We start from the raw sequence: 27,668 nt of genomic DNA, 5'->3' as shown, positions 1-27,668 counted from the left end.
AAATCCTCGAACAAAATGTAAAAAGCGTTTCTCTGGCTGAAAAATGCAGTGAAAAAGGTTGTATTAAAACAAAAACCTTTTCGACATATTTTTTGGGGCCAAACACTGCCTCGCACACACAAATTGCCCACCAATGGCCGTCCAATGAGTTGGCAACAGAGGTGTGGCCAACAGGGGGTTTTAGCCGTATAGCCTCTACCCTTGCCGATTGAATGAAATTTCACGCTGAAAATCACATTGTTTACCAGCGAAACAATTGCCAGACGATGGGGATGCAAAAAAGAGCTCTATCGCACACAAAATGCAAAAAAATAATGTTGAAGAACGGGTGGCGGGGGCAAGAGCAACATGAAAATAACTGACATTTGTTGCTGCTGCTCGTTTTCGCTGTAGCATGTTGGTTTTCCCTCCTGATGCAGTCGTTGCTGCTGTTGTCGCCGCTTTTCCGGCTTTTGTTGTTGCGTTTTTCCCTTCCTTTTGTTTTGGCACGCGCTCGGTACATGGAAACATTCGTTGTCGCTGATTGCACACACGCATAAAGAGCTCAAAGCCCCCAAGGAGAGGCTCTTCTTTGCCATAGTCGACTGGCAAATATCCTAGTGTTGTAAAAAAAAGTTGTTCTTTTCCTACAGCGATCAATTTTATCCTTTAATTAATGCCATCTTAAATAACAAAATACACCAGTAATCGATATTTAAAGTGATTTTAACAGGATTTCGCTATCATTTCACATATCACAGATATACACATACACCAGAGAAACCAATACCCCACCTTGCACTTTACTTTTCCTCTTTTTTCATTGATGTAAAATATTTTTCTAAAATGTATCATAAGTATTTACGATAAATATATATTTTTTAAAACATTTATATATGCAAACATCCTTCTTTACTGCTGATCCACTGAAATAAAGTAATATCTTCCATACAGAATTTTAATTAGGTATATCATCTTCTAAGTACCTCCCTACAAACTCATCACAATGCACGTATTTCCTTTTTGGCAACCCATGCAAATCCGATATTTTTTAAAACCTGAAAAACTTGAATAATGAACTGCACGCATGACGGAAAATCTCGGTTAGTTAACTGAACTTCTCGGCGCCCAAAAAGCTCAACGGACAGAGGGGTCAATGCAGTTGGCAGCTTCCGTTTTCGATTACGGCCCCATTCCCCAATCTGGCCAGCAGATGCACCACCGACCATCGACCACGTGGTCGGCCGCAGGAGCGTCGGTATTTAATGGTCTCATCGCGGACAATGCCGGAACCCGCTGCCAATCGATTCGATTGTGTCCTGCGAGTGTGTGCCACAAATTTATGATTTCCTCTCGATTGTTTTCAATGCATTTATTGGGTGCTCAAAACGGACAGCAGGCGGTGACTATTTTGTTGACCTCGTAGCACTGCCCCTCGGCAGTGCAGATCAGCTGGGTGCGCGGACTGCTCCTTCCGCCCAATCCTGCCCTGCTCCAGCTGTGGTAGACATCCGTGGCACTGATTCCGTACCCATCCATCAGCCAGTTCTGCAAATCCGCCGGAAAAGTCTCGTACACCGGCACACTCTGAAATCAAAGACAGTCAGGTTATTATTAGAGATTTCCGTTCACAACTGCAAGTAGAGGAAAAAATGTTGATTGTGTATTGGATAGAGATATAGACAAGTACACAGAGGAGTAAACTATCATCTTGAGTTATTAAGATGTTTTATTGGCAATTTACAATATAAATATATCTTGACATATATATATAAAGGATAATCAAGTCAATATAATACATCTAACATTTAATTAAATTTTAATAATTAATTATTTTTATAAAAACCATGTCCTGTTATGTCATACTAAGTACCTTCGTAATCATTTTTAAACCCTACTTTAAATAAATCCCTAAAGAATAATTCTTAAATTGATCAAATTAAATCTCTTTGAAGAACCTCATATAAAGTTCATTTACCAAAACTGAGTATATTTATTTACAATTTCCTTCTAACAACAATCCCTAATTTGATAACAATTTTTCCCTGTTTTGTTATCCTATCTCGTACTTTATGGACCTGCTGGTCATGACATTGTTAAGGCATCCCCGACAGTCCGTTTTCCTTGTTCTGCCCTTCCTGGCGAAAGCGCACGGAAATTAATTTCCGGTGCAACGCTGCGTATGAGCGATGCGAAGCGATATATATGGCAATTACAAAAGCAAAATGAAATTAATAAGGAAGTGCCGTCCGAGGGGGGACGGATGTGCAAACAGGGGCGAGTTAGCAGAGGTACAACGAACGAGCGGCGATAAAAATGTGCAAGTTTGTCAACTAATTAAAAAGGGAAGCAGCTACCTGGATGAGTTGCAGTTCGAGGAACAGGGAAATTGTCGGCACAGGGACATTGGCAACTTAATTGAAAACTGCAGTAAACAGCGCCAAAGCAGTTTAGCCATGTTATATATTTTATGTCGAGGGGCCGCTGGAAGAGTTTGCCTTGCTGATAAACCAAATACTTAACTCGTGATATAGGCAAGAAGAAAATATGTGTGAAGTTCTAATATATAAAGCTATTTTTAATTGCAACAATGTTAATTTTTAAAGTTATTAAATTATTTTATACTAAAAAAATAATAACTTAAAATGTGTTTCACATCTTTGTTTAATTATATGCTAAAGAAAAAATGTACTTTTTAATTATGTATTTAAAATTAGTAAGACTTGGTGCTGTCTCTGGTCAGCTAAGGCAAAATTCTTGGCACATTCACTTTAACAAAATATTTGCTTAAACTCTGTATGGTATTAAATTAAGTTCGAAAATTGTTTCAGGAGTGTATCTGTTAATGTGCTCATTATAAAAAAATGTAATTAGGTTAGATTTTAGGTACCTTTAGGTAGAAAACATTTTGTTTGCAGTAATCAATTTAAAAAGTTAAAATTTTGCAATTTAAAACTTAACCCAATCCCATGATAAAAAATTTAAGTCGTAAACTTTGGTAACGAACCCCTTCGAATGTGTATGGTAGAAAACATTTTGTTTGCAGTAATCAATTTAAAAAGTTAAAATTTTGCAATTTAAAACTTAACCCAATCCCATGATAAAAAATTTAAGTCGTAAACTTTGGTAACGAACCCCTTCGAATGGCCTCAGTTGACTGGGGCCGGGGGCGCCAGATCGGGGCGTGGCACACCGGCCGAGAGTGTTGCATTTCCGTTAACGTCAGAGTTAAAGCGAAAGGTAAACTAAAGTTCCGTTTGCGCACTACGAAGGACGAAGGCAGCTTGCCGCAGGAGCAGCAGTCTATAAATTTCAGCCGGAAAGCCGAAATCTGGGAGCGCGCTTATTAAATTTGAGCAGAAATGCTGTTTCACACTGCAGCAAGGAGGAAAGCGAGTACAAACAGGTGACCGGTGGCCGGCTAATTAAATTTACCAATTAGACAGACAAACACTTGAGACACAAAAGTACGAGCTGGGCCAGAAACACAGACTGAAAACGGAGAGTCCTTGGGGCTGCTCCAGACAAAGTTGAGTGTTGCTTTTGATTAGGTTAATTTGACTGGCTGCAAGGCCCGGGCCAGAGCTTGCCGAATCAACATCAAAGTTAATTAAAAATACATAAAACCCATAAACACAAGTGCCGAGTTATCATGCGAGGGGCTTGGCAGCGTCATTAAGTCACCATGTCGACTTAATTACGAAAACTGTCACCGATTCGTGCTGAGAGTCGTTGAAAAATGTCGCTGTGAAAAATGCGCGATAATTATTGCCACAATTTATCTCGACTCAACGCGAGGAGAGCCAAAAAAATACGGATTCTAAAATAACATAATTATTTATGACGAAGGAGGAGGCGACATGCGAGAGAGGAAGCAATAAAAAGTAGGAAGAGTGATAAATATGCGGCAGTTTCTCTCCACCCCATGCGTAATCACAGAGTCCTTGAAGGATCTCTGGGGAGAAAAAAGCGGAAGTCCTTTGTTGCGTTCTGGGCCCGGTTTAAAGCGAGCGCATAAATAAGCAGAAAATTATTGAACGTAAAAGTTGCCAAATCAGCAGTTGGGGCAAAGGTCCTAGAAGCTAAAAGGCACTGCGAAAATACAGTTTATAAGTTTAAAGTACAAGCAACAAATGGTTTAAAAAATATCAAAAAAATTAGTATTTTAAGGATTTTATTCAAAAGTATAAACCTTGTTGTCATAGAACAATTAATTATTATTATAAATAATTTTTTAAAATTATTAAAAATGTTGTATAGGTTTTGGCTTGTATTTATTATTTTTTATTTCTTTTATATTGGGATGTTTTAAAATAAGATAACTTGATTTTAAATCACAAATAGTTTTAGAATATATTTAGAGCTTTAACAAATTAGAAAAATATTTTTAAATAAAAAATTTAAATTCCTATATTAAAGTAGACCTAGTACCATTAGCTGATTAACATAGTTCTCAATATTATTATTATTATTTTATTATTTCTGGGAATGGACAAATACCAAAACTTAATCATTCGACGTTAATTTTTCTCAGTGCACGAGTGTATAGCAGTACAGTATGGCCTTGCCTTTGGGCATACCAAACAAAACACTTTTCAATTAAGCAACTTGTCAGCCAGCGGCCACTGCCAAGGCGGCTGCTCTGTTGGCTCACGCCCACCGTCCTCCGCCCACGGCTTCCCGAAAGGCGAAAAGGTTTAACACCGACAAACACTCTCACACACACCCCAAGGAGAACACACAAACCCACACACCACAGCACACACCGATGCGAAGGGGAAGTCGCCTAAAGGAATATGGAAAACAAATTGATGGCGGTAGATTCTGGGAATTTGAAGCCAAGGGATACCCTTTAGGTTAATTGTAAATATAAGCTAGTTGAAACATAAGACTGAGCAGTGCAATCCAAATTATTCAATTATTCAACGCTTTAATGGATTCGAGGCTATTAGCGATTGTAATTACAGAATTAACTGAAACAAATTACTTGAATGCATATTGTTTAAATTTGGTTATTTTTGAATGTAAATGAATGGTGAGTATTTATTAAATTAAATTAGATGCACACTATACAAATATATTCAACCCTTTAAAGTCTTTAAATTAAATTATAAATGTTATAAAATTATAACTGGAACCATAATATAAAAATTCCTGAGGAGTAAATTATTTGTATAATTCATTGAATTATAAATTGTTAAATATATTATATTGTATGTTATTAATGTGTCTTGTGAAATAATAATATTTGGAGTCAAAATACGAGTAAATTTTTATTGTCAAAGTAATAGAAATATACCTTATTCGGAAAATATTTGAATATACCATTAATTAAAATAATATAATATTTTGTATCTTTTCTTATATCTAGTAAAATAATAATATATGGCTTTAAAAAGCCTTTTAACCCTTTAATATTGAATAACATTCACCGCTTTTCTTATTAGAACAAGAGAACTACTAAAACCCCTTCTCATCCTTACAGATTTCATTGACTTCTGTCTGAACATTCAATTCTCCCTTCCCCAGGCACCATCACACCTAACACCCCTTGAAAATCAATTAATCTCCAATACGGTGACCACCCGGCTGTTACAACCCAGTCCCCGAGCATAGCACAGCCGATCAGGATGCCTGCAGGGTATGGCCTTAAAAACGTGGGAAGGACGAAAAGAAATGCCTGGCATACTTTTCGGCGCAAGCATATTTACGTTGCATGTATTGCTAACGAGCTGAAGAATTATGACTCCATTAGATGGGCAGGGGGTTTTCGAGGCTCTTCGGATGCTTAGAGAGTCCCCCGCATAGTTAGCCTTAAAGTTCCCGGCCATTTGCTTGTGTTTTTTCCTTTCGAGGGCCCCGGCTGAGCAAGTGGCGCCATTTTGTGCAGATTACGCTTTGATGAACTCACTGGAAATGGCAAAGATAGGTGGCTGGAGAGGCTGTAGAGGCTGCAGAGGTCGGGGAGGTGCCAGGCGAGGGCCCAGGGCCTCCGACAAACAGCTGAGCCAGACATCGGCGTAATGACAACGTCAACAAGGCACCAAGACACCAAGAGATTGAATTTACAGAACAAACAATTTTCATTTGCAGTTGAATTAAGCAAAGTAATCCCTAGTGGACATTTTCCTTGTTATTTTTTTGCCCGTCCTCAGAAGCAAGCCGAGGGCAATGGTTGCAGTCGAATCGGTTGGGCTTCCAACAGCCTAATGAGCAGCGGTTTGGCTACACAAAAGTATCCAAGTTAAACCCGGCTTGGCCAGGAATAAAGAACTCTCGGATTCGCAAATTCATTGAATCTGAAGCTTTGGGTGTTAGATGCATGAATAGATTTTAAAATACAAAGGAGACTCTATGCGGTCCAGGATTACATTTTAAAGGGACAGTTTGATAATCAAACAAGGGTATGTTAATGATATGCTATAATCAGCAAATCTGAAATTAAATCAAATTCACAAAATAAATAAAAGATTTACTAAAGCCATACAATTTTTTGATCAAATAAACCCTAAATCTAGCTGGATAAACAATAAAATCGTTTAGTTATCACATTTCGAGAAAAGAAAGTGTAAGAGAATATGGAAGAATTTAATAGCAAGAGAATTATTTAAACAGCTAAAATCATAAGCTGACGAATAAGTATTTTATCTAGCTTTTAAGATTTCGAGGAAATAAACAAGCAAGTTTATACGATAAGAAAACTTAAAAATACAAAGATTCTTAGAAAAATTAAGCTGCTATTGCTCCTTATCAACATTAAATATTTAAATACCAAGTAACCAAGTAAGCGAGCCAGTCGCTTATCAGTACCAACTAAATAAAACCTAAACAAACTCCCCTGCTCGCCAGCCCCAAACCATATATCTCCCACTATCAGTGTCGTTTGTTTTGCATAAAATTTGCATTTATTTGTGCGGGACAATCTGCGAAATTGAAAGCAGATGTCTCACAGCGAGCCAACCAGCCAAGACAGAAGCCACACCAGGAACATCATTGCAAAAATGCAATACGGAACTTTTTGGGAGACCGGGTACAAAAATCTACCCCGAAGACCGAGTTCCCTGGGGGCGGCAGAGCAGATATTTAAATTTTTGGCCAAAGCCCTCGAAAAATATGCTGGGGACGAAAATGGAGCATGGAAAGCCAGAGCCAGTGCATGGATGTGGCCATCCTCTGCAAGAGATACCATCTCTTTATGCAAGTGCTAATGAGAAACTTTCGATGCATGCCTTAATCCAGGCTTCTTTCGGCCTTAGCTTCAATCTCGGCCTGTGAAATTGGTTTTGCTTTGAGGCAATTTCGGAGAATTGATGATGTGATTATTACGGCGAAATGTGAATTTTCAATCAAGCTGCTGCAATAGAAGTCCAACGAAGTATCCTCTAGCCATGGCATTTTTTGGGAAAAATCAACAAGGAAATTAGTTCCGGAGGTTCGAAATTAAAAATGGGTTCCACGAAATGTGTATCTTTTTCTATGGGTAAAATGGACACTAAAAAGAAGACAATACTGCATACTTAACAAGTTACTGGCAACGAACCTATTGGACTTCATTCTTAAATCCCCAAAAATGATTATTTTTACATTTATCAGCTATACGGTTATGCTTTACCGTCCTAAAATAAAATGTATCTCTTAAAACCTTATGAAAATAAGTCATAACTATTTATGCTATATCAAAAAATCACCTCATCGAAAAACTCGATTACCTAGTTTAAAAATATTAAAAAACAAATAAAATGTAATATCATTGAATATACATTAAAAGATAAATTCAAATCATTTAAATTTCACCAGGAATTCTACAACCTCGCTCAATCACCTTATCCCGACGTTTTTAAATCCGAAACCCATTAGTAGCCGTACAAATCATTTACAAAATTGAAATTTCACTGCCGCCAAGATGTATAATCTCCGGCAATTACTTGGAGTGGGTGCAAACCCAGGCGGAATGATAAACTTGGTTCGGGGCTTAATCGGTTATTGCCCTTCGGTTCGATGGCAGTTGAAGGCACTGATAAATCCTCGGCCCCCGCCTGATTGTTTTCAATCCTGGGAAGCGACGTGGCGTGCCTGCTGGCTGTAAATGAAATCCGTCGGCACTGGAGCGTGACCACCATGCGGTCACGTGCCCGGAGAGCAGCTCCTCCAGATTCCACACAACTCCCCCGAAAACACTCCCGGCCCACCGAAATGCAGACAGGCTCTGACAGATATGCGGGGCAAAGTTAAAAAAATAGCACCGTCCAAAAAGTTAAGCAGCAACAACAGCGTGATTTATGTTGGCAGGAGTTATCTGGCTTACCGATTTCGGGACCCGGGCTTAGAGGCTGCTCACCTGAAACTCATTGGCCATGGCGGCCAGCCAGCTGGTATCCGGGCTCGCCGGCAGGAACTGCTCCTGGGTCTCCACTACATCGACCACCTCCACTTCCTGCCGCGTCGGCGATTCCAGGCCGGCTGAATTTATGGCCAAGGCTAATTGGTACAGCAAAAAACTCGTGCGGCCTGCAATCACAAGGAAAAAAGGAACAACTTTCAAGTTATACTTAAAAAAAGGCATAATAAATAACGTATTATTGTAAAGAAAATGTTTCATAAAATACATTATAACTTGATTAATATAAGTAAACATTATAACTTGTGTAACTAAACCACTGAAAAGCATAATAAATAATATATTATTATTAAGAAAATGTTTCATAGAATACATTATAACTTGATTAACATAAGTAAACATTATAACTTGTGTAACTAAGCCACTGAAAAGCTCTTAGACATTATCTATTATTCTAAATATGTGTTTAAAATATTTAAAATTCAGTAAAAAATAAATAATTGTAAATTTATTATAATAAAGCATTTATTTTTGTTAAATACGAAGGATTTACTATTTTTAATTCAATTTTGATATTTTATTTTGATAGATCTGGTGATTCAAAAATTCAAATCTTTTTAATCTAAAAAAATCTTATTTTATTATATCCCACCTAAGAAATTTCTAATTGAATTACTTTATTGTTAATTTTTAAATATTTATGTTGTTTATTTTTTCACTTCTTATTTAAAATAAAAATATTCACTCAAAAAATACCCATTTTGCGTTACAGTGTATTGCTGCCTTAGCCAGAAATTTAATTTTAAAACACTCCACAACGCCCAGCCTTCAGCCGAAAACCCCAAAGTACTCGAGTATCTGAAGCCTCCTCGAGTGCTGTTTTGTTCTCAGATGGTGCGCCAAGCATTTTGTTTGAGTTCAACTAGCTACTTACTGTCAGTTAAGTGCAATCGCCACAGAAAACAAGAAAATTGCAAGGGAAATGGGAAAAGTGGCCGGGGAAATGCGATCCGCTCTGCAGGTGATTGCCGAATGCGCACATGAATCTTTGATAGGCGTCTCGAATTGCAGTCATTAGACAATTTCTGGGGCCCGAATGCCATTATGGCGACGGCAGCCGGCAATCAATTCAACATTGGCGAGAGCAGTTCTTCCGTCCAATCATCAAGCCAACGGACAAAATCAAATTGTTTGGCAATCACCTGGGAGAGCGAAGGAAAAGGCCGATGATTGACAAAGGCGCCTTAAAGGGATCCCTTTTTATTGGGGTAATCCCATTCAGCCTTGAATGACTCCCTAATTTCCGTTTCAATGGGTTAGTACAAATAATGCAGCTTTTGAAAATAATTCGAGGGGTAAAATATTGAGATTAATGGTTTACACTGATTTATTTTTATATTCTATTTTAGGATTTCATTTGTATGGTTGTGTTTATTTAAAGGTATAGATATATTTAAAAAAAGATGTGAAATATACACCTAATAAAAAATGGAAGCCTCATGCTTAAAACTTTTATGCTTTTATACAATATATTACTAGCCAATATAAGTATAATGTATTTATATAAATTTTTAAATTGCAATTCGTAGTTTATTTTTTTAACCACTTTGGCTTTTATAAATGCACATAGCCTCGTCCTTTGTAAACTTATCATCCAATTTCATCCTTGAGATTAATTTTAAAATCGTTTTCCACCTCCGTTCACCTTGCGATTGCAAACTTATTTAATTAACTTGTGTACGAATTATGCGCCTGTCACTCGAAACTAATTTCCCGCTGCAGTTCAGAATCGCTTTGGCCAAGAACTTTTCGTTTCGTTTCGTTTTTTCCGCAACTTTGAGCTGTCGCTAAGTGCTGCTGCCATTTCGCCAGAACTGCGCGTTACGCATACGCCGCGTTGACGTTAATCATACGCCATGTTTAACGCACCGCAAAAAACTTTGCCTCTGCATCTCGGCAATAAATCACACATTTTAAAGTTGAAAGTTGGCCGAAAAGCAGGGGGAAAAAAACAAAACAGCGGGCGGAAAACAAATGCGACTACTGACCCAAAATGTCAGATGGCCAAATGGAAAGCGGCGAAATGGGAAAACGAAAGAGGAAAGGCCACAACAAAGTGAGGGCAGCCATTTTCGTTCTTTTTCGGTTCTTCAAAAGCGAAAGTCGCCGATGATGCAGTGGCTGCTGTTGGGTTAGTGTCAGTCGCTTGTTCGCGGCCTGTTTGCTTTCGCTGTGTGTTATGTGGGCCAAGTTGAACTGCAGCATCATCACGTGACCACTAGAAATTTGCATTTTAATGGCTGCCCCGGCATTTGGCACTACTTATCCTCAATTGTGCGGAGTGGCAGCGGAAAAAGGAAGAGGTCGAGCAGACGGTGTCAAGGAGGAGCACGGCCAGCGGATGGCAACAATATGTGTTAAGTGTTGTCGTCGGCGCTTAATGATGCCGAGAATAAACTTGCAATAGCACACGCTCAGGCAGTGAAAAACTGAAAAAGTACACAGTCATAAAACCCCCAAAAATATGACAGCTGCTAAAAACCAGTGAATATTCAATAAACATCATGTTTTTGCCGACCATTTAAAAATGCGCCTGCATGACTTTGCAATAAAAATAACACTGTACTCTAATATAATAAACGTGGAACGTATAATGTTTATTTTATTTTCCATTGTTTGAAAACTTGTACTTGTACAAATTAAATGTGTTATATAATGAATGTCTTAATTACTTGTGATTGCACAACCAAGTGTTACCGTGCTATAAAAGCAGGGATTTTATGAAATATACTCAGTGTGACCATGCAACGTGAAGGGAGTCCAATAATGTTGCAGCTTTAGGTTAAGTTGCAAGTATTTTTTAATTAATTAGTGATTAGAGCATATTTCTTAGAGTGTAAGCCTGCGCATCTGAGTTGACAACACAGGACGAGCAACAACTGCAGCAGCAACAAGGAGCAACGCATCGGTAAACAAACAAACGACGGCAGCGACAACGCGTGACAAATGACACCAGCGACATCAAATTCCGCTTGCAACGCTTGCTGCGACGGAAACGCTTCGGGCGGTAAGGATTCGCTGGGGGCGGAATGATGGCACGATGGTGCGGAGAGGGATATAGGATGCGGGCCAGGAATGGGGGCCATGTGAGGTCTGAAGGGAACTGGAAGAGGCAACAAGCGGATATAGCGATTGTCGACTAGCAGCAGCGGAAAAAACAAGAAAATAGGGTCATGACGAGAAAGCGTAGAAGAAGAAGTGGGATAATAGTATCTCACAAAACGCTCAGCAAGTGATAAAGCTACAGAACTGACTGGCTACAGGGACAACAAAAAGTTATCAATTGTGTAAGATGTATGTCATTCTTGATGACACAGAAACCCTCAGTTCTTGAATCATTTTATAAGCTGTGTAAAAGTACGCTACAAACGAATGCGGCATATAAGGTAGCCTGCTTTTAGGAAGCTTTTAAAACGGGAGAGGTTTCTTCGGCGTTCCCTAGCTTTGGTTTATCTATTTATATTGTAGAAACATAGTTTTATTTATATTACATTTCCTACTTAGCCAGGGTCCACATTTCGGTGGCATTCATGCTCGGTTGAGTGCCTACGTTGCGCTGCAGCTGCTCTTGACTGTTCTGCCGCCCCGAAAACCCTTCTTAACCCCAAGTTGCCCCTCCTGTGAGCCCCGTCACTTAGTTCCCAGCTTCTTGAAGAGTCGTGGTGAGCTTAGAACCAGTGACACTTGAGTTATTTTCGTGCTCTCGACGGAACAGGAATGGGAATCGGAAAAGGCGCAGATTGCGAACTGGCGCAACTAAGTGAAGGTGGAAAGCGAAATACCAATTAAGAATGCGTTGACATTCCCACTCGGAGTACCCACTCCCGATCCTTTCTCAGTCCACCTGACACTCCAGCGGAGACCACAGCGCGTATGCGTGATAAACAAAGCTAATTGGAAAACTAAGAGTGGAATGGAGTCATACAAATATATAGTGTTGCCAAGATTGATTGTTGTAAGCTATAAGCTTTTACATAAGTTATCATATTTCTAAGAAAATGTTACTGGTTTTGATAAAAACCCGTCAAAAGAGTCGAATCGTTTCATAAAATTCCAAACTATGACGGTCATTCGCTTATAACTCCTTTAAGAAAAATCAAAAAATGTATGTGAAAATATTGGAATATTTTTTTAAAAACTTACTCAATAATTAAGATTAAAATTAACCGAAAACACAATTTTTAAGACTGTTTTTTTTTGAGTACACATTAAAAACTTGCGAATTTAAGTGAATACACTTATTGTGAACTAGTTAGGATAGAAAAGCAAATGACAATTAAGTTACAAAGTGTTATTACTAAAATATTTATTATTATTTTAAGCAGCATTACTTCTTTATCCCTTTTTTTTAGCTTAAGAAAAGGGTCCAACATAAAATGTTTTCCTTCTGATAAACCAAGTTTCTTGAGCCAACTTAACAACACTGATGACTAACGACGACGCTCACCTGAGGCGGGCACAGCAGCCATGACTCTCTGGCCCGGCGAAAGTCCTAGAACATCCATCCTTGATTCACCTTCCGCTGCTGCTCTGCGTTCCTCCGGTAATGAAGCAAACACCGATGCCAGCAGGCCCAGGAATATATATAGCTGCAGTCGCGGCTGGGCACTCCTCCTGATTTCTGCCATCCCGGGCTGCAAGGGAGGATTAGAAAATTTGCTTTCAATTCAGGCGGCATCAAGTTATTAATACAATGAAGGGGCTTCTTGGAGAGGCCATTGTGTGAAGGAGCACGATCCCGGACGGGGTGAAATGCAATTGTCTGGCGCATAAACTACAAAACAAAGGGATCGAGTGGGCCGACAGTTTCCATGACTTTGTCTTCGACTAGCCTTTCTTCCGTCAATTTATTTGCAAGTAAGTCGAAAAAGGAATATTCTTAAGGAGATTTCTGGTGACTCTTACTCTGGTGACTCTTTTATTACCATTTTTTAAATGGATATTGAATACAATAAAATCTTTTAAATTTCCTTTGCCCTTGTATAAAGATCAAGTATAGGTATTTCATTTGGATAATGTATATTGCGATTTGGAGTAAATATAAATGAATTGCCAGCTGCCTGACCCCATTTATGTGCTACATTTGAAGTAGCAAATGGTTAAGGTCGCTTCAATCTGCCGTATCTGACCCCTACATGCCAATTTTTCTGAGACGAGACTGACAACCCGCTTAGATTGCATGCCATGGATATACCACACTCCCCTCCTGCTATTGCCGGGCTTATTAACGCTCCAGCGAGTCAAACTCCTCGCCTATGTATCCCGCTCCATTTCCCCGGCAAACAGACAGACGAGCACAATGGAAAAGTGGGGAAAATCCTTTGGCCTCGGCCATCAGGAGCGGCATCGCTTCGACAGCCATTGTGGAGCGCCATCAATTGAGCAATTTGAATGGCGGCGGCTGAAGATTTATGAGCCGCACAAGCTTCAAGTGGCCCAAGTATTCGGATCAAGAGTTAAAGACTCCGTTGTCTGCACAGAGAAATAACTTGTAGAAATGGTTGAGGAAAATACATAAATAGATACTATATCGAAACATTTCTATGAAGGGAAACTTAAAATAAATGTTGTTAAACATACTAAATAAGTAATCAAGAGAGACCCAGCACCAATAATATAATATATTAAATATCTGGCATTAAGATATTGTATAGTAGATAATGATAATACATGAATTTCAAGAATATTTATTATTAATGCATACAAAAAAGATTTTAAATATATTCTACAAAAATAACTATGGTGAATTAATTAATAAATCGGGCATTTTAATATTTCAAATTAAACGTTACACAAATAGGGTATTTCAAAATCCAATGAAATATTCTTGAAGTGTACTATGGAAGAGTCTTCGAGTATTTGGCAACAATTAAGCGGCTTAAAGACCATTACCACCATTCACTTTTGCTCTCTTCTCGGCCAACGCGCCATTTAATGAGTGGGGGAAAACTGAGTGAAAAGGAGCGACTGTTGAAAGGATGTGTGGCAGGGAAAGCGAGCGTAAATGCACAGACAAAACAAGGAAAACATTCCGAAAGGAAACCCCTCTCGATGCAGTCGCCCACTTGCTCTTTTTGATCCCACACAGGAGCGTCTATCTGCAACTGCTATTTTGTCTTTGTGTCCCGCAAAAACAAACAGAGTGAACAGGAAAGAGGATGCTTTCCAGGGGAAAACAGGGGCATCAGCAAACAGGAAAAGATAATGAGCTCGGAAAGGTGGACAAGGCTCCAGGGGAACAAAGTGGAAGTGCTGCATCCTGTAAATTAATTTCGTAATTTAGCAACTTTACAGAAAGTGTTCATAGGCAAATAATACAATTAGAGAAGATCAACCATAAAAATTCAAAGTTAAATAAGATAAATAAAATAATGTTCATAGCAAAATGCTGTATATTATAAATTTTGAAAATTATTCATAAATTACCATCTGTTTTTATCTAATGAAAATAATAATAAGCATTAATCCCTATATAAAATGTAAATGGTACAGCATGAAATGAATGTAATTGGAGTAAATTTCGATTATACAAAATATGTTTCTGCTTGTTCAAGGTTGCGTTATGAAAAAAAAAACATTTTATTATCAACCTCTTGAATTCTTATGACGAGGTTAATAATCAAGATTGTTTTTAGGTATAAATAGCAACCTCTTTGTAGTTAAATAGTCGTTTTTCCTATCAACACAAGCATAAAAAAAATAATACACAAAACTATATATCAATTATTTCTTTCGAAAAATCTGATTTTTTTATTTTCTTTTTCTTCAGTCGCCCAAATACACCACTTAAACTCTTCGGAAGTCCCAGGCACTGGAAATCCAAAATAAATCCAATAAAAGCTAACCAATCAGGAACAAATAGGAGCAAGAGAAACACAAACAAGTAAACAAAAAATCGCACTCAACTTTTCATTATTTAAAGCACTTGAACCAATAAAGGGGTAAATAAGACCAATCAATTCTTCCCATTTAAATTGAATGCTAAATATTTTTGGCAATTAAATTGCCAGTCGACAGAAACAATTGTGTTTCTCTCCCTTGTCAGTTGCAGATTTCCCTGTTTCCAATTCCGTCCATTAGTATTTGTTTGCCGGCTATCTTTGCAATAAAATTTAATTTCACAGCTGGCTATCTTTTTATTACACTCTTAGCTCAGGACGTACTATAGATACAAATGTACCGTCAAATGCCGTTCCGATAGGTCGTTGGTTTTAATTGTTACCGCTGCCCAAAAATGCAAACGCTCGACTGAACCGCGTGAAATTCAAAACGCAGAAGTGACTCGGGCTGCCAAAAAAACCAACATCGATTGAAATCTAAGAAATCAATGCCTCGAAAATTGCCATATAAAGTCAAGTACCTCTTGCGGTGCGCGGGCGATGAAGTGATACTGGATGATAACAAAACAGCGAAACACTGATAGCTGCGACTGTGCCGCAGGGTTCAAAGGTCGGCGTACTTGAAAATTAATATGCGTTAAATGTGGAAAGCTGTTTGTCTAGTTAACAGCACCACTCCTTGCTTGATTGCGATTGTTCGGGGAGCGAAAATAAAACTGATATGATGGCCGAAGAGCAGGGCCAATCGTGTTCTGGGAAATAACCATTAACAAAATGGAGCCTTTCATTGGAGTCTTACATAATTTGTGGACTTATAGTTAATTAAGTCATTTGGGTGAGTTCAATGTTGCTGAATTGGCTTGTGAAAAATAACCATAGAAACAGCATGGTTTACTAGGTAAAGGAGGGTCTGTTTATTTTTAACTTTTATTTTAATTATAATATACTCGTATATTATTTTTATATGAAAAATTATCAAAAACATTAAACTCGAAAGGAAACGTAAGGGATCAACATAGTTAATTTAAAGATTTTAAAATTTTATTTTACCATATAACTTTTGTTTCTATTGATATAAAATAATAATCATCTTTTTATAAGTTGAAATAGTTAATACGACTTTTTAAGCTCACTTTGCAGATATTTATTTAAACTATTCCACTTTTTCCTAATGCAGAAAAACTATTAGAATAAATACTGCGTTTTCAGAACTTTTTCATCGGAATCAATTGTTATTAAGTGCCTAAGTTCATTTAAAGAGCTTACCCACTATTTATTGACATGCCACTGGCTGTAGGAAAATGTTTTCACAAAAAGCCGAGGAAAAATCGGCTTAAGCCCACCCACTGCGCCCGCTAATTCATTTCAATAATTGAGCACCTTTTCGTGGCTGTTTTCATGGTGGAAATATGCTGGCATGGGACTCTGTTAGTTTTGACATTCATTTGACAGTTTGATGAATGAATTAAGCCCACAAAAGGCGCAAATATTTGTGAAAGAAGCGGGAATAAATGCAGGAAAAGCTGTGAAGAAAGAGCCATAATGGAGGAGGTTGGGGAACAAGGAAACAGGCAGTGAAAGGGGCAAGTATTCCGAATGGAAATGCAAAAAGGGGAAATATTCAGAGAGATTCCTATCGCTTGCACACAATTTACCTAGCACTTTTTTCAGCTTCTTGTCCTTCTTGGCCCTCCTCTTCATTTCCCCATTTCCTTGTCGGCCCTAAATGTCTTCGTAACCCCGAGGCCGCCAATTTGCTTCCAATTCCTGCTCCAAGTGTCTGCGAAAACGAAAATTTTCACCACTCGCGGGAAAGAGAGGACGAACTACGCAGATTCGTATCGGGGAAAACAATTTTAAATGGCGCACACAAAATGCCGGAAACCAGACACAAAATGTTAGCGGAAAGGGAAACGGACGTTTACACACACAGGCGCAGCCAGCCGCACGCACACATGCACAGGAAGGGCGTTTGAATGTGTTAGGTGATGCAATTTAAGCGCTGAAAAAGGGAGTCGAGTCTAAATTTTTCATGATTTAGCGTTTGATTTGATTGCTGCTTCATTACCCTGCACTTCACACTTCCATAAAACAATATTTGAATTGCAAATTTATAACAACAACTCAATTAATATAGTGCTATTTATAATATTTAATTTCTCTAACAGTTTAATTGAATCATATTAGACGCAATAAGAGTTCAGTGTATGTATATATTTTGTATAAATTAATTTATTTGTTGATAGTATCATCAAGAGAATATTGTTTCGGTTTTATCGGCTTACTTTTTAAACTTAAAATAAACAATTTTTGTCAATATGAAACACATATAAAACATTATTTAATCATTTAATTATTTTTAAAATAAACGGACACAAAAATTACTTTACTTAGCGGGGACACCTACCTTAGCCATGAACCAAAAGCTGAGACATCTTCCCTAGCCGAGAACTATCGTGTGACTATCGAAGAATGCCTATAATATAGAAAAAAACCATATATCATACGAATTTTTGTTTCAATTCTGTTCTTTTTTTGAATTGCTGTATAATTATACATTTCTTAAATATTATTTTTTACAATTTAAAGTTTACATTAATTTTATTTTGTTTCTAAACAGAATTGTTGTTAACCAAATCTCGTCTATCTGATAAACGGTTAGAATTTTTATTGATAAACACGCTAACTTAATACTACTCAGACGACTTTTCTATAATTGGTTTAAATACCCTTTACTTAACTTATTTACTTTCGATTGTCGAAATAAAGCATTTTTAACCCCACAGAGCTGCAACTTTCTAGAAAATATATCCAATAATAATGGTGTACAGAATAATCTGTTCTCAAATAGTTTTTCTTGAAGTGTAATGTAGCTGAAAAGGGCTGCCAACTCCCGTTTGGACCGTTAAAGAGCTGCCAACTCGGTCTCTAGAACCCGATTAGCTGGTCCACAGGGCGACCCCTGCCAAACGATACACGTCGCCTGCTCATATCGATATCGAGAAACGATAGTCTCCGATTGGAAAATATGAGAAAAAGTGGAAAAATAACAAAACAAACGTGCGAAAAACGCTGAAAAACGCGACGCGCAATTGCAGAACGAGTGCACAACCAGCGAGCGATTAGGCCAGCGTGCGCGGAAAAGTGTGAAAACCGCGGAACAAAGCGCAAAAAGTGGGAGCAGAGCCATCACAGCGACGAAGATGAGCGAAGAAGAAGAAGCGAGGCAGCAGCAGCAGCAGCAGCTAAGGCAAAAGCAGCAATAATAAGTTGTTCTCTGTGCGAGTGAGAGAGTGCAGCAGAGCAAAATAGGGGCATAAAAAACGCGAAATAAACGAAAATAAGAATACGAGATTGCTGCGAGTGAGTGTGCACAACGGTAGAGGTCCCGTTGCCCGCAAAAATCCACCGCCCCGCGTGCCCTGTGTGTGTGCGTGCTGTGTATTGGTGTGCTGGTGATATTCCCCCGTCGGTGTGCGAAAAACAAAAGCCAAGAATCGGAGCAGAGAATATATAGAAATCAAGGAAATGCAATATAGAATCGGCCGACGCCGCCGTGTGCTGTAATCCCAATTGGACTCCCAATTGGAGGCACACTCGACCGCAGAGGCGTGTGTGTGTGTGTGTGTGCGTTCTTGTGCCTGTGTGAAAAGAGGTCAAAGGCGCAACAAAAGTTTTTCACTTTTCATGCGGTAACCAAAAAAAAAAAAAAAATAGCGCAAAAAGTGCCAACCAGCTGAGAGCGCAAAATACAAAAAAAAACAACGTCGCAGTTTTGCGTTAAAACAATAAACCTCTCGCCAGTGTGCGTGCGCGTGCGGCTGTGTGTGTGTGCAGAGCGAGGCGAAATACGAAAAAAGAAAAACAATCAGTTGTTAAAATAATCCCCCAACAAACCGATTTTCGGATTTAACAACTCTCGGCCTGCAAACAACTCAAAATCAAATCTGGTTTTATCGGGCGACGCAAAAACACAGCTGAACAAAACGTAAAAGGCCATAACAATAACAACAGCAACAACAGCCACAAAAAAGCGCCAAAAAATTAAATTCTTCTATATGAGATTTTAATCAAGCCAGAATCCAATTTGCATAGCACCACAGCGACAGAGAGGGCGGAGATCCAATTGGAGTTAGCGGCGAACGAGAGAATGTAAGTCACGACCCCGCCGGCCCCCCCTTCTGGCCGTTCGTTTTGTTTTTGCCGCCTCTTCGCTTTGCACACTTTTCTGCAAATGTTTTCCCCCTCCCCCTCTCCCATTTTCCTTTCAACTGTTGCGGTTGCGCCGCGCGATAAATAAACAAACAACGGAAATTATTCAAAAATTCCAGGGAACGCGCGTGGCTATAAAAACGGCTGATAAGCGATTCCCAGGAGCCGAGTGCGTGAAAGAGGGCGAAGGAGCGAAGCGAGAGAAGGATAAAGGGGGAAGAGAGCGAAGGAGAGAGAGAGATGCAGGGAAAATGGGCCGTTCACACTGAAACTACAGAGAGAGAAAATGTTTCGGTTCATTGAAATATTTACTAAGATGGTTACTATATGATGAATATAATTAATACATTGAAGTGTTAATTTAGAATGTATTTCAATTCTTATCGGCCTGCTCGCACGATGAAAATGCCAGCTGCTCTTTTCTGTGCACTCTGTGCCCACCAGACCGTTTTTATCAGGGGCAGTATATTTAATAATTATTAAATGTCATTATCGATTCGTGGGAATATTTCCGCTTCGCCCCAACACCTCCCCGCCCTCGGGCACATACCCCCAAAAAACCCACTCCTCCCCAAAAGCAGTATCTACCTTTGTTTAGTTTGGGGCGTGCTCGCCCATTTTTATGGCCACCACTGCCGCCCAACCAAAAGTGTGAGCCGCATTCCAAATCTCTGCGCTCCTGCATCGCGTTCTGGCCATAATGGGCCTTTCGCTTCCGACATCTGCCGGGATTAGTCACCCAGTCATTCCCGAGAGCTGTAGGGATGGTCACGAAGTGGGCCCCTATTTGAATGAGAATAAGAAGCCCCTTTTGGGAGTTGTTTTCGATCCATGGGCAAATTGTGTGCCCCATAAGGATGCTATTCATAAGGTAGCATGTTCAGGAATTGAATATCTTTTGATTTCAAAACAAGAGTTTATGAAAAATATTATTGTTCATTTACTGAAATCAACAGTTGTATACATCACAATATTTTTTGATTTACATAAACTATAGTTCGTTTTTATAATATTAATCTGTGATCTGTAAGTAATTCGTAATAGGTTCTAGTAACCAGCTTAAATATTCGGAGTTTGTCACTAAGCGTTGTTTTCACACCCAGCATAAAGAAAAAGTTACCATATCTGAAATGAGTCAGCTCTTAGCTAGAATTAACACGTCCACAACAACCTGCAAACAATACTAAAGTCATTTTTTATGCCAAACATTTTAAGCCCGACGTTAGTTCCAAGAAAGCCCAGGCAAATAAATCAAAACGATAGATTGGAAAAAAACAGGGGAAACTAAGCGTTGGGAACAGCTGAGAAATGAGGTTCTTTCGAAGGGAATTACCTTAATTGATTTAATTGAGCCATTCTTTTCTTCGCCTGAATAAGAAATCGATAGGGTTAAATAAGCTAATGGTTGAAATAAATGACGGTTTGTATTAGGGGCTGTGTTTAATAGGTGTGTGGGCTCAATCAGTTTGTGGCTGGAAATGTCTTGGGGAAAATTGCTCCATATGTGAGAAACCCCCAGACCTTATAATACGCAGTGGGTTCCGTTCCTTCATTATCATACATTTTATTCATTCAAACTTCTCGGAAGTTTACAGATGTTTTCTTGGTGAGTAATAAAATGAAAAATAAGTAATAGATACAGACAGAGGCTACTTAATTCAAAAGTATGTTTAACCGGAAATGTGCAACACCTAATATTTTTCGTAAATAGTTTGGGGTTTTTGAGCTTTTAATATGGGTTTTACGTTGTTTCATAAAAAGTTTAGAATTGATTGCTTACAGTTTCTTGTAATGACGAATTGATTTTTGTTTTTGTTTTCTATCATGCTTGGCAACTGCTATTTTTTGGGTGTACTATATGTAGGTACACAGGTTTACCATTTGATAAGGACTGAGCCCATCTGCGAGCCCACGTTGTTGTGTCTTTGCAAAAGATAAAGAGCAATTTGATTTTAGCCTGCTTGGATTCGCTTTCGAGCTGTTATTGGTCACCGTTTCGGGCCTTTGTCAACTTGGCAGACGAGTATCATCACCATCACCGGTCGGAACTCATCGAAAAGTTGCCAAAAGCCGTGGAACTGGTTTAGTCTGGAGGAGGCACAAGTATTCGGAGCATAATCCGAGCTGCGCTGTTCTGCGTTGGGAAAGCGTGGCTAAAGTTGTTTTCTATAAAACGCCCTTCACGTGTGAGCTTCAACTTTGCACTGCCGCGGAACCGGAATAAATTAATGCAAAACAAAAGCAAAAAGTTTGCTTCGTTTGCTACGCAATTCGCGACATTTGCATAATGCAGCTGCAGGTGGCGGCGACGGGCAGAGCCGCCCCCCGACGGGCAGAGCCGCCCCCAGGACGGTCCACCCATGCCTGTGGGCCCAAACCCAAACAGTCGCCTCCGAAGAACCATAAAAACTTGTTGTTTGCCCTGCTCGTCGCTTTTTCGCGCCCTTTTCGAGCACTCGGCAGATACATATCGCGGATGTACACATGTTCGCACATATGACACTCGTTATGCAATGGCATTGAAACCGCGAGAGCAGAGGCGCAGAGCGGCCCGAGACCGGGACCGGGACAACCGGGCAAACATTACTACGCATGGCGTGGACCCCACTCCGAACCCGAGTCCGAACCCGAATCCGAGACCGAGCCCGAGTCCGAAAGCGACTGCGAACTCTCCGACTGGGACTCGGACGAACTGCGGCTGTTTTGTATCTGTATCTGGCTTATCAGCAGGTCGCTCGACTGACAAATTGATAAAACAAGAGCGGGCAGGGGTGGGGTTTACGGGTGGCTGCCGCCCCCCCTGTCAAAACATTTCCATGCCCTTCGCCGGCAGATACACAAACCCGCGTGTAGAGGGGGAAGAGGTGTGCGCTCAGGGAGCGGAAATGCCTTGAGATGGATAAGCTGGCTTGTGAAAGCAGATTGGAGACTCCACCTCTTCACGGTTCCTGAATAGAGTGAGTTAAAGATGTGCCAATTTAAAGGTTTGCTCGTCCATTTCCATTCAATCTTTTCAGTTTTAAGCTAAGGAATACGTTAAAAAGTGAGCTGGCTTCGGGTCTTTACCCAATAAATAAATAAGTCTTTGAAAAGGTTAGAATTAAGTTAGAAACATTCTTACAAAGCATGTAATAATGCCAACAATTAGTTGAATTCATTTGCTTATTACTTAGATACCATACCAAATATTTTCCTTTGCCACCCTGAGCAAAGGCAAAACGAACACAAAAGCCTCTAAACCAATCCAAACATCAGATGATAAATACCTAATTACGACCTCTTCCAAAACAGATTTTGTTCCCAAGACACATCCTCCACAATGGCCAATCCGCGCAAGTTCAGCGAGAAGATCGCGCTGCAGAAGCAAAAGCAGGCGGAGGGCACGGCGGAGTTCGAGCGGATCATGAAGGAGGTGTACGCCACCAAGCGGGACGAGCCGCCGGTGAACCAGAAGATCCTGGAGAGCCTGGTGGGCGGACCAGAGGTGAGCCAGTCCTCGCCAGGAGCTGGCAATGGCACGGGCGGCGGTGGCGGTGGCGGCAGTGGCTCGGGAAGTGGAGCCAGCGGCGGAGGAGCCTCGCCAGACGGCCTGGGCGGCGGAGGTGGCTCCCCGACGGCGTACCGCGAATCCCGGGGACGCAGCGTGGGCGTGGGACCCATGCGGAGACCGTCGGAGCGCAAGCAGGACCGCTCGCCCTATGGCAGCAGCAGCACGCAACAAACCCTTGACAATGGCCAACTGAATCCGCATCTTCTTGGTCCGCCCACGGCGGAGAGCTTGGGACGTCGCTCCAACTCGGACTCTGCTCTCCACCACAGCGCCCTGGTTGCGGGCTTTAATGCCGACGTCAATTCGATGGGCGCCAGCTATCAGCAGCAGCATCAGCAGCAACCTGGCCAGCCAAGATCTCACTCGCCGCACCATGGGATAAACAGAACCCTCAGTCCGCAGGCGCAACGCAGAAAGTCGCCGCTGCTGCAGCCCCACCAGCTGCAACTGCAGCAGCTCCAGCAGCAGCACCAACAGATGCAGCAGCAGCACCAGTACCAACTGCATCAGCAGCTCCAGATGCAGCAGCTGCAGCAGCAGCAGCACCAACAACAGCAGCAGCAGCAACAGACCACGCCATACAACAACGCCAAATTCGCGAACCCTGTGTTCCGGCCGCTGCAGGATCAGGTCAACTTTGCCAACACCGGCTCCCTGCCCGATCTCACGGCCCTGCAGAACTATGGGCCCCAGCAGCAACAGCAATCCCAGCAGCAGCAGCAGCAGCAGCAGCAACAGCAGTCCCAGCAGCAACAGCAGCAGTTGCAGCAAACCCTGTCGCCCGTCATGTCGCCGCACAATCACCGCCGCGATCGGGATCAATCGCCCAGTCCGTTTAGTCCGGCGGGCGGTGGAGGAGGTGGCGCAGGTCCCGGTTCGCCCTATCAGCAGCAGCAGCACTCGCCCACCGGCAACACGCAACAACAGCAGCAGCAGCAGCAGCAACAGCCCAGCAGCTCGCCGCACCTGTCCTTCACCAACCTGGCCACCACGCAGGCAGCCGTCTCCACATTTAACCCGCTGCCCACGCTGGGACCGCACAATGCCACCGACTACCGCCAGCCACCGAATCCTCCGAGTCCTCGCTCTTCGCCCGGTCTGCTGAGCAGCGTGTCGGCCACGGATCTGCACTCCAGTGCACCGGCCAGTCCCATACGCCAGCAGCAACAGGCCCAGCAACAGCAGCAGCAGCAACAGCAGCAGCAGCAACAACAGGGCCACCAGCAGCAGCAACAGTTCGATAACTCCTACAATAGTCTGAATACCTCGTTTCACAATCAGTTTGAGATTTTCTCGCTGGGCGATAGCAATTCCTCACCGGAGCAGCAGGGATTCGCCAATAACTTTGTGGCCCTGGACTTTGACGACCTGAGTGGGGGCGGTGGAGGAGGCAGCGGCAGCAACGGAGGACTTACCAACGGCTACAACAAGCAGGAGATGTTGGACTTCAGCGAGCTGAGCGGCAGTCCGGAGGCGAGTGGGAACAACAACCACATGCGACGGGGAGTGAGCAATCTGAACAACAACGGGTTGAGCAACGGTGTGGGATCCACGCACAATGGCAGCACAAATCTGAACGGAGCGGGGAACAACAATAGCAGTAGTGGAGGTGGCTCGGCCCAGGATCCTTTGGGTATCGCCGCCTCCCCAGTGCCCTCACCCCTGGGTTGTCCCAGTTCACCGCTGCCCATACCCATCTCGGCACAGACCTCGCCTCAACAGCAGCAGCACCACCACCACCATCAGCAGCAGCAGCAGCATCACCAGCAGCAGCAACACCATCAGCAGCAGCAACTATCGCTGTCTCTGCACCATTCGCCGCACCATTCACCGATGCACTCGCCGCACCACGGGAGTTCACCGCTCTCGAGCAGCTCGCCAGTGAGCCACAATGCCTGCTCCAACTCCAACGTGGTGATGAACCACCACCAGCAGCAGCATCAGCACCAGCCGCACCTTCATCAGGGATCCTCGCAGAGCCACACGCCGACCACGGCGAACATACCCTCGATTATCTTCAGTGATTACTCCTCCAACGCGGACTTCTCCAGGGAGATCTTCGACACACTCGACCTGGACCTGGGCCAGATGGACGTGGCCGGCTTGCAGATGCTGTCCGACCAGAATCCCATCATGATCGCCGACCCCAACATCGAGGACAGTTTCCGGCGCGACCTCAACTGATACTATGAGGAGGCTGTTGCGGCCATCGAGAGCGGAGTGCTGCTGGAGGAGGACTACCAGGCGCTGCTGGGATCGGAGGCGCTGGCGGATGAGCAGGTGGCCACGGTGGAGGCCGCTGCAGCAGCAGCAGTGACAGTTGAAGAGGTATCCCCGGTTAGCGACAAGGACAAAAAGGATTTGGAGGTGGTGGAGCTGCTGGTGTCGGGCGTGATGGACGACCTGGTGGACTCCAGTGACCTGGACGAGGAAGTGAGCAACTTCTTCTTCTAAGGTGAAAGCCTTTTTAGTTAGACTTTGTCGTTGTCACGACTGTTGGGACTTTCATTTTCGAGCGAAGTACGAGGAAGTGAATTCGGTTTTTAAACACTTCCACTTACAGTTTCCCGATTAAATGCCATATTGCTTAAGCTCGTGATTCACAGGCTAATGTGAATTAAATTAATTTCGGAAATGCTGACGGGGGAGATTGTGACGTTTATAAAGTAAATAAATCACTTCCGCAAGTTCATGATGAAACTGAAAGTTTTCTGACAGGCCTCGATATTGTTATCTCGTTATCGTCCGTGCTTTCGTAGCTAGCTCTTACAAAAAAGTAAAAAAAAAAATATATATATTAACTGAATCGTTAACCCTTAAGTGTACTTGAGTGTCTTTTTACACCCTCTTTCCTCAAAATCCCTAGCACCCCTGAAAAAGCGAAACATATTTTACAGCGAGTCTCAGATTTTACTTAACTACGCACATAAGTCACTATACAATTTACACACCTAAGCTCTAATTTCTGTATATAATACAATACCTAAAGGGAAGAAAACGAAAAGGATTGAAACCAAAAAGTGTCTTAGACCAACGACCAAATTATATTCTCTACACGAAGATGAGGAGAGCTGAAAGAAAACTGTCTATTCGGATATGCCATCTAGCCCGGTTCCGTTCGTTCGTATCCAGAAAATCCAGAAAATAGCTAGCTAATTACGCATACTTTATCCTACCTACATTATAATCCCAATGTGCCGTCGAAGCAATTACTAGAGTTAAGATGCCGAAGTCTTCAGAGAACCCCCCGCGAAAACTCTTCGAATACAAAACGATAGATAGGTGTGTGCATATTCGAGATCCCTCTTCATAAACGCAGTATCACAAACTAAACGAGTATATAACCACGCGTACACATAGCTAAGTATATATACTGGTGAGTTGAAAGTCCAGGCACAAGTGTAGCTCACAAACGGAATCCAGTTCCAGTGTCCTGCTCCGACAAGTTTTACGAAACCAACAAGAATCAAAAGCGAACCCAAAATAAAAACAAAAAAGAAACTTTAAGGAATTTTTTACAAGTCTTTAACAAATAGTAGATAGGTTTTCCAAAAAACTTTTTCCAAACGATAATTATCGAGCAAGGACTACGACTACTACCCCAATACCCAACCAACTTAAATCCGTTGTCTCTTCAAGTCATTTTATTACGAGAGTAAAATATTAAGAATCAAATCAAAGAAAGCTTTGTGGCCAGCCACCAAAATAAGGAGAATGGAAGAGCTAGGAGGGGGCGATCCCAAACCCCGAATAATACGTACTGTTTATAGATAATACGACCCCGTAAACATACACGTACATCACTGAGTCTAAATCTACTTAATAATTGTAAAAAACGTATAGACGGGAATACAAAAAAGCTTCAAAAGTGCAAAGAGAAAACGTTTATTAATTCGAGTACCAGAACTTCTTATACATATGCATAACTATACACAGTAATGGTTAATATAGTAACCGACATGTTTTGCTAATATAGCCCCAACAGAAAGATTTCCTTTTTCTAATTATCGATGTAAAACTCTAGTTATAAACTAAACTTAATTAGGACGAGGAAAACGCGAAAACTTTACAAGCGACACACAAAGAGCGACGAGAAAAGAAAAATACATATATAAATGTAATTTAAAATGTAATTTATGTGGGAAACGCGCAAATATATATAGATCGATAACATTTGTCTCTGCTGTTTTGTGTTAAATATACACGTAAATAAAAAGAACTTGAAGAACTATAATAATACTAGATAAGTGTGAGAGAAATGCTAATTATAAATTATACTATTATTATTATACGGTATGTACTAAGTAATTGTGTATGTAATATATAATTACGTTTAAAATATCGGTACATCAGAGCAGCAAAACCGCGAGACCGACGAGAATAAGCCATAAGATTATATTCAATGTAATAACACAGTTATTTGTTTCAAATAAATCTTAAATTTGATTTTAAAGTCCAGAAAACCCTCCCTAGTTCAGTTTTGTTTTCGAAGGATAAATTGCGGGTGGAATGATTGTAACTGCTAGGTAGTTTTAACACAGACTAGTTGAGATCTAGTGGATATAAATAACTATATTGATTGCTCGTAATAAGTGCTTTCCATATTTTCTGTGCATGGAACAGCGCAACAGGTGGTTGCTCCGAAATCCGCCTACGTGGGCGACTGCATTTCTAGGTGTTCGAGTAATGG

The 27,668-nt window shown here is 41.2% G+C and overlaps 2 protein-coding genes across 5 annotated transcripts; one reads left to right on the top strand and one right to left on the bottom strand.

The window, feature by feature from the left end:
- Positions 1 to 1,362: 1,362 nt before the first annotated feature.
- On the bottom strand, positions 1,363 to 22,160 carry LOC108028214 (uncharacterized). 4 transcript variants are annotated; one of them, XM_050885794.1, is made up of 4 exons: positions 20,762 to 22,160; positions 12,825 to 13,011; positions 8,318 to 8,487; positions 1,363 to 1,566 (listed from the first exon to the last, which is right to left on the bottom strand). In XM_050885794.1, exons 2-4 carry the CDS (start codon positions 13,003 to 13,005, stop codon positions 1,363 to 1,365), a joined length of 555 nt encoding a protein of 184 aa, XP_050741751.1. In that variant the 5' UTR covers positions 13,006 to 13,011; positions 20,762 to 22,160. The 4 variants fall into 4 exon arrangements, with proteins under 4 accessions (XP_050741751.1, XP_043950994.1, XP_043950995.1 ...); XM_044095059.2 differs by lacking the exon at positions 20,762 to 22,160 and adding an exon at positions 17,624 to 17,649; XM_044095060.2 differs by lacking the exon at positions 20,762 to 22,160 and adding an exon at positions 15,558 to 15,649.
- Positions 18,182 to 27,441, top strand: LOC108028479 (myb-like protein Q). Its single transcript, XM_017100341.3, has 2 exons — positions 18,182 to 19,368; positions 22,720 to 27,441. The coding sequence occupies exon 2, from the start codon at positions 22,748 to 22,750 to the stop codon at positions 25,160 to 25,162; it is 2,415 nt and encodes an 804-aa protein (XP_016955830.1). The 5' UTR covers positions 18,182 to 19,368; positions 22,720 to 22,747; the 3' UTR covers positions 25,163 to 27,441.
- Positions 27,442 to 27,668: the final 227 nt, after the last annotated feature.

Source organism: Drosophila biarmipes, chromosome 3L (assembly GCF_025231255.1).
Source record: "Drosophila biarmipes strain raj3 chromosome 3L, RU_DBia_V1.1, whole genome shotgun sequence".
Lineage (NCBI taxonomy): Eukaryota > Metazoa > Arthropoda > Insecta > Diptera > Drosophilidae > Drosophila > Drosophila biarmipes.
The sequence above is the reverse complement of the archived record's forward strand: the minus strand, read 5'-3'. Positions and strand labels throughout refer to the sequence as shown.

What these genes read in the sequence shown, in the direction of transcription:
- LOC108028214 (XM_044095059.2), bottom strand. An exon ending in GGCTGCTGTGCCCGCCTCAG is followed by an intron (nt 8,488 to 12,824) that starts GTGAGCGTCGTC and finishes TTGTGATTGCAG; the next exon opens with GCCGCACGAGTTTTTTGCTG. An exon ending in CCATGGCCAATGAGTTTCAG is followed by an intron (nt 1,567 to 8,317) that starts GTGAGCAGCCTC and finishes CTTTGATTTCAG; the next exon opens with AGTGTGCCGGTGTACGAGAC.
- LOC108028479 (XM_017100341.3), top strand. Translation starts at nt 22,748, where the DNA reads ATGGCCAATCCGCGCAAGTTCAGCGAGAAGATCGCGCTGCAGAAGCAA.